The sequence below is a fragment of the Crocodylus porosus genome, unplaced genomic scaffold (genome assembly GCF_001723895.1).
Source record: "Crocodylus porosus isolate Cpor-Errol unplaced genomic scaffold, CroPor_comp1, whole genome shotgun sequence".
Lineage (NCBI taxonomy): Eukaryota > Metazoa > Chordata > Crocodylia > Crocodylidae > Crocodylus > Crocodylus porosus.
This window is the reverse complement of record NW_017728943.1, coordinates 34,913,523-34,927,079: the sequence shown is the minus strand read 5'-3', so window position 1 is coordinate 34,927,079 and position 13,557 is coordinate 34,913,523. Positions and strand designations below refer to the sequence as shown.

Sequence of the window (13,557 nt, the reverse complement as noted above, 5' to 3'; positions counted from 1 at the left end):
CTCATGTGTGTGGTCTGAGAATCTAAAGTAGATTTTCCCACATACGAAAGAGTGGCTTCCATCTGAAGTGTTACTGACAGTTCTGCTGTATCAGAAGCCTTTGTTGTAGTATCAAGAGTGTTTCTGGAAGCCCAGAGTCCTTTTCAACAGGAAAGAGAGAAAAGAACTGGGATAAATCTATCCATCCCTCATGAATGGACAACCAGTTGATAGGTGGCTTTCTTCCTCTACCATGCCATACATACCTACATGCTCATTCATGAACAATGACAGGAAAAAAATTAAAACAGGCAAAAATACTCTTTCTCATCCTCTCATGTCAAAACCCTGAGCTGGCAAAAGGATTCCGTGTACTGTTAATAGCCAACAAAAAAAAATAAACCCCCCCTATTAAAAGCTTTGAGCTCATCCTTGAAAACTGCAAAGCATTTGTTTTGTTCTCTTTGCATAATGTTTTAATCTGCTGAGCAAAAGCTGGATATTGCTCTCTTTTATTCTGGACACACAGAATCACAATGCGCAGAATGAAAGAAAGCAAACTGCTGACAGTCTCTGGAAAGAGGGCAGGGTGAGGCGGGGCTATATGATTTTATTTAGTTTGCTGCAGTTGGGTAGCAGGCAGTTCCACAAGCCTCCACAGACATAAGTCATAATAATTTGTGCAAGGGGGATTATCTTCTGTTTCTCTTCCTCGAATCCCCCAAACATATTCCAGATCCAAACTGAAGACACAAAGACATACACAAGTGGGGACCTTGGAACTGAAGAGCATCCCCAAAACCATGTATAGGAGCAGCTACCTGCGTGAAGTGCGGAAGGAGAAGTATGAACGATCAGATGCCTATGATGAACTACCAGGCTCCTCAGAGTTTGACAGCCTGGCTCAGGCCCAAGGCCTGGAAAATCTACAGGATCTCAATGAGAGATTTGCTAACTATATCAATCGGGCCCGGGTGCTTGAACAGCGCAATTCCATGTTACGCAAGCAGCTGGAGACCTTTCAACGCATAGACGAGCTAGCGGACTTGGAGGAGGCATTTGCCGGACAGATCGAGTTCAATCGCCAGCGCATTCGTGAGCTGTCAACTGACCGTACCAAACTGGAGCGTGAGGAGAAGGACGCACAGCGCATGCTCGATGAGTTCCGCTACAAGTAAGCCAGCCAGAGCCATGAGGTGTTTGTCTACTGCAGTATAAGAGTCTGTTGGGGACACACATCACCTCTGGTAACAAAGAGAGGCAACAACTTAATTCCCTTATGTGTTAACTTCCCCAAGTCCCAGCTCTAAAATCCTGTTAGCTGGTTGATTTTTTTTTATGGAGAGCGGGCAAGTTCCATTTCTTTTCTCAAACCTCCACAGATCCTGCTTTCAAATGCTGGCAGGTCAGTGATGGGATTGCTGTCTTCTGTAGGAAAGCCCCACTGACAGCCATATGCTCTTAGTAGCTGTTAGGTGAGAGGACAGCAAGATGAAGCCCAGAGGGTCAAGATCTGTCTGGGATGCTTATGCAGGGTTTCTCTATTCATGGCAACATACTAGGACTTTACATCAGTGGATGCCATGTGTTGGCAGCTGAGTAAAGAACGTGGCCCTAAATTGATATAGGGATATACATATTCATAGCCAGAAAGCTACAGCGGTACAAACTGCTTTTATTTCCTCTTACACTATAGAATATACCTGACTGTCTCCCTTATGGTAGATTCATAGATTCATAGATGCTAGGGTGTTAGGGTTGGAAGGAACCTCAGTAGGTCATCAAGTCCGACCCCCTGCCCTGGGCAGGAAAGAGCACTAGGGTCAGATGACCCTAGCTAGGTGCTTGTCCAGTCTTCTCTTGAAGACCGCCAAGATAGGGGAGAGCACCATCACCCTTGGGAGCCCATTCCAGATTCTGGCAACCCTTACTGTGAAGTTCTTTCTAATGTCTAACCTAAATCTGCTCTCCATCCATTTGTGGCCTTTGTTACTCCAGGGGGTGCCCTGGTAAATAGAGCATCTCCTATTCCCTGCTGCCTTCCCCTGATGAATTTATGGGCAGCCACAAAAATCACCTTGTAATGGCTGAAGAGATCCAGGTCCTTCAGTATGTCCTCGTAGGGCCTTGCCTGCAGGTCTCTGCCCATATGAGTAGCCTCCTCTGAACCCTCTCAAGATTTACTGCATCTTAAAGTGTGACACACAAAACTGGATGCAGTACTCCAACTGCAGCCTGACTAGTGCCACATAGAGGGGAAGCATCACCTCTCTGGAGTGTTTGTCATGCATCTGCTAATGCATGATAAAGTGCAGTTAGCTTGTTGATCACTTTGTCACATTGATGACTGATGTTCAGCTCGGAGTCAGCTATGACTCCAAGATGTTTTTCCACTGCAGTGCTGCTGAGACAGTTATCCTCCCACCCATAAGTGTGTTGGTGGTTCTTTTTGCCCAGATGCAGCACTTTGTACTTATCTTTGTTGAACTGCATCCTATTTCATTCTCCCCATTTTTCCAACCTGTCCAGATTTGTCTGGATCTGTTCCCTACCCTCTGGTGTGTTAACTTTGCCCCATAATTTGGTATCATCTGCAAACTTGGACAGGGTGCTCTCCACACCCTCGCCCAAGTCACTGATGAAGACATTGAATAGCAGAGTGGGCATTACGATAGAGCCTGGCTGAGAACAGGAGCATCTCCTGGGCTGAACTGGAGCAGCCCTGCAGGCAGCTTGCATTCATTGTTCTCACTTGCTTGGGCTTTCACAGCAGTAAGCCCGACAGCAGTGGCTTCCAAGCTTTGCTCTGCAGAATCCCAGAGTTCCACAACCGGTCATCAGGGGTTTGGCAAAGAGATTACAGGTAATGCTTGAGTGTGCCGGGAGGAAGTATACCTCCATTGCCAGGCCAGGTCACTTGGTTCTGAATCTGTTCACATGGCCTGCAAAGCCAGGGATACAGGGGTCTATGACAGAAGTGATACAAAAGAGTTCTGTGATTTTTGGAAATTTGGAAACCAGTGCCCTAAGGCACCTTCCCCTACTGTCACTGGTATATTTGCTCTGTCAAGGCATGCAGTGAAGGGTCCATGGAGAACTTCTGGGATAAGACTCAAGGCTCCTCTCCACTTCTCCTTCATTGTCTGCCCCTGGACAGACAAGTGGGCTAGAATAAGGATAGTCTCATCCTGTTTCTACATGTGCTACAAGAATGGTCTTGAGGTTCACTCAGACTTGGTGAAGGGTATGAAACCCAACACTTATCCCTATTTGCAACTATAAATAGCTCTCATTCTTAATTATTACACATTCTATCATATTTTTCAGGAACAGTATCATCAGGTTGTAATCCAGAATTGCTCAGGTCACTCAAGTCAGTCACAACAAAAAGGCTTTGCAAGTATTGGTATAGTTAAAGGACTGGGGGTTTTGCTGGTGTAAATTGAGTTTGCATGGCCAGGGGGAGGTTCTCCCTAGCAGAGATAATGTCAGTTAGGATGTGATTTTTTCATAACCTTTTAAAAATGCAGTGACTCTTGGGTGATCTTTGTTGTTCTCATCTAAAACACAGTTACTTTAGAATTTCAGAAAGGGCTCCATGTGAAGAATTGGCTTATGGCCAAAATATCCGGCTGGGAATCAGAAAACTCTGGTACAACTTCTGGCTTTACAAGAGGCTACCTGAGTGACATGGAGCAAATCACATGAATTCCTGGGTCTTCCTCCACTGCCTTTCCCCTTTTGCAGCTGTGGTTGTAAAATACTGCCTAGAGACAGCATATACAACCGCTTTGCACATCTGGAAATGGCCAAATAAGGTGCAAAGTAGTGAAGTCTAAAGACATATGCAACTTAGTTCCTCATTTGCAAACAGGAATAGCAGTTTCCACACTGAAATGTGAAAAAAAATTGATGAATTAATGTTTGTGAGGAGTTCAAATAACATACCCTCGGGCGGTGCTTGTGTATCTTGGTAAACAGCTTTGCAGTTTGCAGTCTAATAATTTTGAGCATTAAAAATATGGACTAATATAATGATATAAATATTTACTATGGTGTGTGCTCAGTACATTTTACCATGCATGATCATAAAAATTAACTGCACAGAGCAATTATCTTAAATACCAATCATAAATTAGATCAGAATGCTTTCAAAGCATATTCCTTGTCTGTAAAATCAAAGGAAGATCTTTCAAACTAACCTAATTATTATGTACCTGGGTAAATGTGTGCTGGCTTAATCTGAACAATTTAGAAAACAGATCCAAGGAAATGAAATGCAGAAATCTCTCCCTAAATCCCATTTTAAAATTATCCTGAAACTGACAGGAGCCATGTCCATGTGAGTAGTTTCTGGATGAATTATGCCTGTACTTTCTCATTAAAGGGATAAATACTCAGAAATTGATTTAACTTGATGAAAAGTAGGGGAACTTATACAAGCTGTGAACAATTGAGTACAAATCAGGATATAGATAAGACTAGGTGGGAGAACTGACGTGAAAAAGCATAAAGGGATGCTAAGTTTTAAAGATATAGACTGCCTTTCAGTAGTAATAGAATTGCAGAAGCAAAAAGGGATTGGGACCACCCTTTAAAGATGTGCTGCCAGAGTCCAAAGCTTTCTTCAGCTATAAAAATTGTGGTAATGCGCACTATGGAATACAGCTATCATTGGAATTAAAAAAAACGCAGATGCTTAATAATTGCTTTAGCTCATTCAGCATACAATTACTTTGTTAATATTGTTATTTCTATAAACTCCTCAACAAGCAAGATCATTGAGAACAGAACTGCCACAAATCACTGATTATCATTCTAGTTGTATGCGGTATATTATTAAGCAGCAGCAGTGAATGAAAGTAGCAATACATATGTCTGGCAGCCATCTCCAAGCCAACAAAGGTAACCAATATTAAAAATGAAATGATGATTAAAGATACATTTGGCCATTACTATGGAATGTTGGTATCTGCACTCTCTCTCTCTCTTTCTATATATATATATACATATATATATATAGTGTGTGTGTATACATAAGTTAGGAAGAATGAATCTGGGCAGACAAGTATCGGATCTGTTTTTAAGGAAGTGAGATAAATTGTTTTTGAAGTGCACGTCATTCAAACGACTCGGTCTGAGATTTTGACTTTTAATTAATAAGGCCCTATCTTTCAAGCTCATAACCAAGTTGGTGGTTATTGTTACAACTTCTAATCTACACAAACCATGGGTGACTGGTGCCTCCTGAGTCAGAGGGGGCACTTGCCCCCCTCAGTGGCCAGTCAGCAACAGGGTGGGAGGGAGTCCCCCTGCAGCTGGTCACATGCGCCAACCCAGAAACAGTGTTCCCTCTAAGCTGGCTCTAAGAAGGAATGCTGCCTGGAAGTGCCAGTGGCATGCCCAGAAGGGTCAGGGATGTGTCTGGAAGTACCAGCAGCACTTTTCCTGGTGCCCCCACCACCCCGGCTAGAACTCGCAGAGGGAGTACAGTACTTCTACCTGCCCCCACCACCTGCCACCTAAGCAGGGGATACTGGCTGTGAGGGGTGTACCAGCGCTCTCAGGGTGCACCCCCATGCACCCGCTATGTATCGCCACTGACACAAACCCATCAGTTAGGTATATAAAAGTTGTGAATAGTACTTAATGACTAGTTAGGCCATGATCACACAGCCATTCACATCCCAAAGTAACTTTATGCACCATTAAAATCCTTTAAATGGGATTCAAGGGACAGATTTTGCCTTTGACCTCCTGTATAAGAGTGATCTTTGCCCATTGAGGAAGACAGCAGATTTTAGCAGGCAAAAGGCTGATTGTATACTATTTGGTTAGGCAAGAACAGTCTTCCACTCAGCAGGTTCCTTTGAGTTTAGAGATGTAAAATTTTGCAGATGTATTTATTAGGCTGCAGTGATTGCCTCTCTTGGCAGTGACAACAGGGATTGCTTTTTCTCCTGTTGTTTCAGTTCCTTTCAATTTAGCCTCAATTTTTCCTCCCACCATGACCTGCCAGGAACAGCAAGTCAATCCTCCAGTATAAAATCAGAGTACACATGGGGAAAATTAGTGTCCATCATGTCCTCTATTTGCATCAATTCTTTCTGGAAGGAACTTTGGCCAAAGAAGCAGAGACAACCCCCAGCAACAAAGGATGGCAAAATCTAATCAGAATATTTCTATGGTTTATAGAAAGAACTCTAACCCAGGTATCTGACAATAGACCCAAAAAAGTATCATTAGAAAAAGCAGGAGCTCTTGAAGAAACCATTAAAAACTACTATCTCTTCCATTATAATCCAGAATCAAAACAGGAAAACTTTCAGAAACTCACACACATGTCTAGTAAACCACATAGCTAAATAAGAGATCAGATTGGATAGTAAAACCCAAACCTGAACATATTCAAAGAGACCTTTCTCTATTAAATAACCTCACCCTCCAATATGGATACTAGCGGGAATAACTACACGATACACAATTGAAATACCTTTAAGCCAAAGAGGTATCTTTGCACTAGCAACACTGGCAAACTTTGTGGCGTCTTCAACCAAAGACTTATGTGGTATCTGATAAATCACAGTATGGTCCATGAAAGCTAAATTTTCTTCTAGAGCAGTGGTCTCCAACATTCTTAGGTCAGAGATCACTTTTGGAATTTAAGAGGAATCAAAGACCTACCTGCCACCCACGCCACCCAGCAGGTAAGTCTGTGGTGAGGGGAAGATTGAGGCCCCAGTCCTACCCCACTCACTTCTTCACCACTGGGGCCTTGATGACTGCCCCCCCCAGTGGTGGTGTGGGAGGGGCAAGCCAAGCACAGATGGGACAGGGCAGGGGACAGAGCCATGAGTGGCTCATCTGGAGGGTGCAGGAAGGGGATGTGTGCCTCCACATCTGCACATGGGGGAGGCTGAGACTGGGGCAGTGCTGGGCTTTTCCCGGCTTGGCTGCACATAGGCTGGGTGGCTCTGGGAGCAGGGCCACAGGGAGGGAGGTGTCTCTGCTCCCAGTGCCACCACCATCTATGCTGAGGCCAGCACAGGCCAGGCCCAGTGGGAAAAGCCCAGATCAGCCTGCAGCTACAGTTTACCCTCACCCACACCCACCAGCCCCCATGTCCTTGAGGGGTGGGAAATGTTGCGTTGGGCTTTTCCCATTGCACTTGGCAGCGGTGCTGGGAGTGAGGGTTGGAGGGGCTACACCCCCCCACATGGTCTTGCCCCCACTGCAGCTGCCTGGCCTGAGTGCAGCCTGGCCAGGATGAGCCCAGCACTGCCTCAGCCCCAGCCTGCCTTGCCCCGTGTGCAGATCTGGGGGCACATGCCCCCCATGTCCTCCTGGGCTATGTGCCCCCCCTTCCAACACCCCCAAGATGAGCCACTTGCATCCCTGTACCCCACCCCACCCTGGCTGTGCAGGGCTTGCCCCCGCAGCCTACCTACAGCTGCCAGCACTGTCCCACATTTGGAGGGGCATGTGCCCCCCCCCCAAACTGTGCACAGCAGAGACAGCTGTGGCTGTTGACTGGGCTTTGCACCCCAAGCCCTGCTGCATGTGTCCCCTGGGTCTCCTCCCCATCTCTCCCCCACCAACTGACTTGCTGGGCTGGGGAGGGCAGGCACATGTGTATACATGTGCTCAGTCCTCACCCAGCCCAGGATCAAGCTGAAGAGGCTCCAGGATCCACCAGTCGATCACAATCAACTGGTTGGTGACCACTGTTCTAGAGCAATGAACCAAGGCCACATCTTGATTCTACATTTTCTAATACGCCTATAAATATGTAAGATATTTGCCTATATTATATTTGTTTTTAGGGGCTTTTTGAGGGTTTTGAATTTAGTCTGGCTTTTAGCATAGAGTGCTAATTGGAACAAACTGAAACTGTTAAGAAAATGTGATTTTAATAAATGCCTATACCAAAAAGAAAATGCCTTTTGGTAAATATGCCAAAAGGGGCCTTTAATTAACAGATAGCTATACACAGTTGTAGACTTAAAGCAAACCTCAACAAAAAACCACAGTTACCTACCATCTTTACTGTGACAGTTCCTAAAGCCAATATTTTTACAAAGGGACCCTAATAAAATTATTGGTGTTTTCTGTTATGCCTAATCATACTACTATCAATGCAAGTTGGTCTCTAGAGAAACCACATAGGAATTCAGTATATCATATAGGTCCAAGAGGTCAATCAGGGGAAAGCAAAAGCCAAGATATGTCCTGAAATAATCTAAGTAATAGTGTCTTGGTGACACGGAGATTAATCATACTCAAAATATTACCTGGTTGAGCATTATCATAAACAACTCACCACAGAAATTCGGACTGGGTTCCATATCAGACAAAGGCTCTGCAAGATATTGTTTATGATATTGCAAATGTGCATTCTAGTAAACAAGTGAAGAAAGGCTTCAGGATTTAAATCAATATCTAAAGCACCAGGACACAAAACACCGGGAAGAACAAATCAAAGCTAACAAAGAGCCATATTGCCATGGATCCCTGCACAGAAAAAAATCTTATGTTGCCTTCTAGGCATGAGGTAAAACAGTCTTACCAAATGTTAAACCAGTGACCACAAACTAGGTGATGAAATCAGAAGGTACAAATCTAGGGAGAAGCAACTGTTTAGCCATTGAGGCAGAGGAGAAATTGTGCTTTTTGCTCCAGCATGCAAAGTGTAACAGTATGCCAGGAAGAGATTACATCACATTATCAGAAAAGTGCCCTAAAATTTTGCAGGGAACAATACAAAAAAACTAAATCTAGCACTCTGAAAATGGAGCACAGCCATAGATACAACAATGTGCTATGCTACACAGCTATCCGCTGACTGATTAGCAAGGGACATGGCTGACATCACTGCTGGGCATCCAGCCTGCACAGCCTTATCTTGAATGAATTCTGTCTACCTCTGACAGATATTTAGGAGGTCTGTCTAGTTTTCCTTCTAGGCAAAAGCATGTAAAACAAGGGCATTATCAACACCCTGTGCCTCTGCAGTAGCAGGGAATTTGTTAAGTACAGTGTGTATTTACAAGGGGGTACTTGGTAGCTGTGTTGGTCTGAGACAAAAAGGCATCCAAAAAACTAAAACTCCTGGTTCCAAAATGATACTTTTTATTAAATCAACTGGACCAATTAGTCCAGTTGTTAGTCCAGTTGGTCTAATAAAGAGACCAACTTGCATAGACAGTGGTATGATTAGGCGTAATAGAAAACACCAATAATTTTATTAGAGTCCCTTTGTAAAAACATTGGGTTTAGGAACTGTCACAGTAAAGATAGTAGGGAATTGTAGGGAATTGATATCCCTAGTGTCACACCCAGGTAGATGGGTTCTGCTTAAAAGTTAACTAAATTGCCTTAACTTTGACACTGAAGTAAGCAGGGCTAAATTTGGGACCAAGAGTTCTAGTTTTTTGTATGCATGTATTTATATAGCACCCAGGCCTGCCTCTAACACACAAATCATTTAGCCTTACACTCCATTTCTTCATATAAATACATATCCAATTGATTTGTATCTTTAAATGGACCCCAGATACTTTTGAGGTTACATTTTAAATGCCAAAGTACTATGACACTATTTGCAGAAGTAAAGTTCTATGAAACAGTTCAAATCAGATTTTATGTTCAAATTTATTTTTCAGTCCTTTTTAGCCAGCTTCACAGCTCTTCACATTAGCATGAATAACTTAGACTCTTTATCAATGGATAATGCTTTCTTTCTCTAAAACTCACAGAAAACATTCCTGGGGAGTCTCTGCACATAATGTAATTACGTTAATTGCACTGAGCATTGTTATCATAGCACTATTATATTTGGCTGCAGGGAACCTCAAAATCAAGCATTTATTTCTCTCTTTCCATGATATCCCAAAAGTTAGTACAAATCAGTTGAATGCCACCAATTGAGCAAAAGTAATTAATGTTAAAATTATGAGAATTACTCAGTAATGTATTCTTTTATCTAATGTCCAAAGATAAAATGCAGCATATAATTGCTAAATAATAAAGCTAGGTATGAAGCTAGGCAATATGCATAACTCTGGTTATGGTAAAAACCAAATTATATTGTTCCCAATCTGGAATATTTTGTTTAGCAGTAGTGGCTATATCAGGTAGTGAGTGCAGATGCAGTAGAACAGCTGGAATACATAAGGTAGGAGGGACTCCATACCAATAGCCATCTGCAAAGCCACCTGATATACCCCATCTGTTAGAGCAATGCTTTTTACTACTATCTGAGAGTGCAACACCAGCAGGTCAGAACACATGTCCTGGATCCAGTATTTTTCCTGGTATGTTACTTTTGGCTTCCTGGATGTCACCATGTACAGAAGTAGGCCGTTAAAATAAGAGCATCAAATGGTAGACAGCACTGAGCCCATGCTAGGGGCTGGATAAAGGTTTTGTATGCAGCCGGTATTAAGCAGAGTTACCCAGGGGTCAGTTCTGGGGCCAGTTTTGTTCAATATCTCCACCAATGATCTGAAAGATGGGTTGGAATTCACCCCCAACAAGTTTTTGGATGAAATTAGATAGGGGCAATAGTAGATACACTAGAGGTTAGGGCTAGGATTCAGAGAGACCTTGACAAATTGGAGGATTGGACCAAAAGAAATCTCATGAAGTACAACCGAACAAGTGTAATGAAATAAATATGGATTGAATTAAATTTTAAAACTTATGGCATTATGTTGCTTTCTCCCAAAGCAAGTGAGAGATCTGGGAGCAATGTGAGGGAATAGATGGATGTATTATTTGTAATACAGTACCTTTTGATAGTGGTAGAAGCTATTACAACTGGAATATCCGCATGATTCTGCAGTGATAGAAGTGTAGCAAAATCACTACAAATTTAGCCCTGTTTACTTCAGGGTCAAAGTTAGGGCAATTTAGTTAACTTTTAAGGAGAACCCATCTACCTGGGTGTGACACTAGGGCTATGGGCAAAGGGCTATTATGAACACTTGAAAAAGACAGTAATGAAAATTAAGACATGCAACAACCACCTTAAGCTGGCTGGGTCATCATGGAGTGCAAAAGCCTCAACCCTAAGGATGTCAGCTCAAGCCATTTCATACTCTGCAGCAGAATACTACACACCTGTCTGGAATCGGTCATCACACACCAAAATCATTGATGTGCAGCTATATTCAATGATACGCATCATCGCAAGAACTCTTTGACCAACCGCTCTACCATGGCTCCCAGTCCTGAATAACACTGTTCCACCCGTATCTGATGGGAAGTTGCAACTAGCAAGCTACTGGAAAATATCTATGCCAAACCATGCCTGCCACGATATGACGATCTCTTAAATCCACCACCTGCATGTCTACCATCATGATACCCACTGTGGTCCAAACCACCACACTGGGGCCACACAGAAGAGACTCTCTGGTGTGAAGAATGGAGGTCAACATCACCACCAAACAAGTTCCTTATCACAGATCCTACAGTCTTCCCACCTGGCTTCAACCTGCAATACCATCAGCCTTGCTGAATAGGTTCCAGACAAGACAAGATCTGTGCGTGGCCAACCTCTACAGCTGGGGACTTCACAGCAACCCAGACTGTACATGTGGTAAAACACATACCAGGTCGCATATTGTCGATGACTGCCCACTGACTAAGTTCAGTGGTGGACTACAGGAACTGCACATGGCCACTGAGGACGCTATCATATGGCTCAGCAAATACATACACCCTGACTGACTGAAAATAGGCTCATGCAGTTGTCACATATAGATCATGGTAGCCTGTTCACATTCCCAAATAAGACCTCCTTGTCCTCTTAAAAGCAGCTAAAATGTATGTTTGTCTTTACCCTGAAACAATTGTGCATGTCCCCTGCTTTATTCATGGCTAAGCTTACTATTGGCTTTGAAGAGGAATTATTTTTTCACACAACAGGTACCTCAGAACCATTAATAACCCTGGAATTAATTTCTGGATCAGGACAGAGACAAAGTATTAACTTTAGTAAAAAGAAGGTGCATCTACACAACACTCTATGGTGACATAGCAGCATACTACGTCACCATATGGTGTGCTACGGTGACATAATGATCACGCGAGGCTACATTTGATCACCAGGTACATCACCATAGCAGCATGCTCCCTGGATATAGTGTGCTGCTATGGCAACATAGCTAGGAAATCTAAATGTGTGCCAGCCACATGGCACAGTAATTGCCTGCACTGTGCCATGCTTTAGTATTTCCAAAATGAAGTACTAAAGCATGGCACTGTGCCAACATCACAGTACGGCGATGTGTAGACGCTCCCAAAATGAACTTTCTTTTCAATCTTAAATTGCAGTGGAATCTGGGTCATTCTTTTCAGAGCAATCTGCAAGCCACTTATTTTGCAGCAGGCTACCAAACTACATGACAAGCTTTTCAGCTCTTTGCTACAGCTCTGTATACCCCCTGAAACTTCACAAACACTCATTTTTGCAGGGCAGTAAGGAACCTAACCCTGCAACGTCTTCAGGTTTGACTATATTTCCTTTTGTGCAAATCTCAGGTAGTATGGAAAAATCTTCATTACCATTGCCCAAGCTATACTTACTCTGTAATGAAAAATATAGTAGAGAGAGGGCAGCTGCTGCCAGGTTTTTCTGCCCATTACCTAACAGATTTAAGTGGATGGGGAGAGGATAGCAATTCTATATACTTCTGTATTAGAAAGGGAAAGCAATAGACAATCAGACAACATCATCCTGCTCTTCAGCCAACATCAGCTGCCTGGCTTGGATGAGCCATTAGTTCAGTATTTGATGATCAAATCTTGTTGCTCAGCGCTGTAATACATTTATCGTTCTTTTTTTTAATTACACTGTCTAATTAAATTATGTCTCCTATTAAGCAAGATCATTGACAGTCTTCTTTGTACTCTTCAGCAGGTTTCTTTTGTGTCACCTCCAAAGAACAGGACAGAATCAATAAAGCCGACTTTTATGAGATGTTTTTCCCTTGCTTTCCAGAGGAAAAAAAATTCTGTAGACAGAATGACGCACACATTTCAATATAAAACTAAAATCCTTATGATTAGCATTTTATGCCACACCACTGTTATTTGTTATTATTGTTGATGTACTCACTTTATTTCATTTATTTATTTATTCTTTCATCCCAGTTTTTGTTCCAGTAAACTTTATGTGCACATTACTTATTTAACGTTTCCTAATCAAGTAGACAAGATGTTTTACAAGTAATTATATATAGATAAATAGTTTCATAGTTTCATAGTTTCTAGGGTCGGAAAGGACCTGAGCAGATCATCTAGTCCGACCCCCTGCCATGGCAGGAAAGAATACTGGAGTCAAACGAGCCCAGCAAGATGTTCATCTAACCTCCTCTTAAACACCCCCAGGGTAGAAGCCTGCACCACTTCTCTTGGAAGCTGGTTCCGGACCCTAGCCGCCCTGACTGTGAAGTAGCGCCTCCTGATATCTAACCTAAACCTGCGCTCTGCCAGCTTGTGACCGTTATTCCTGGTCACTCCTGGCGGTGCTCGGGGGAACAGGGACTCCCCCAATACCTGCTAATCCCCCCT

The 13,557-nt window shown here is 43.1% G+C and overlaps 1 protein-coding gene across 1 annotated transcript in view; it reads left to right on the top strand.

Annotated features, from left to right (window-relative positions):
- Positions 1-782: 782 nt before the first annotated feature.
- BFSP1 (beaded filament structural protein 1) overlaps positions 783-13,557 on the top strand; it is a 44,273-nt gene continuing 31,498 nt past the window's right edge. The window contains exon 1 of the mRNA XM_019548683.1: positions 783-1,153. Coding sequence (XP_019404228.1) covers positions 783-1,153 — 371 coding nt within the window. The remainder of the gene's footprint in view (positions 1,154-13,557) is intronic.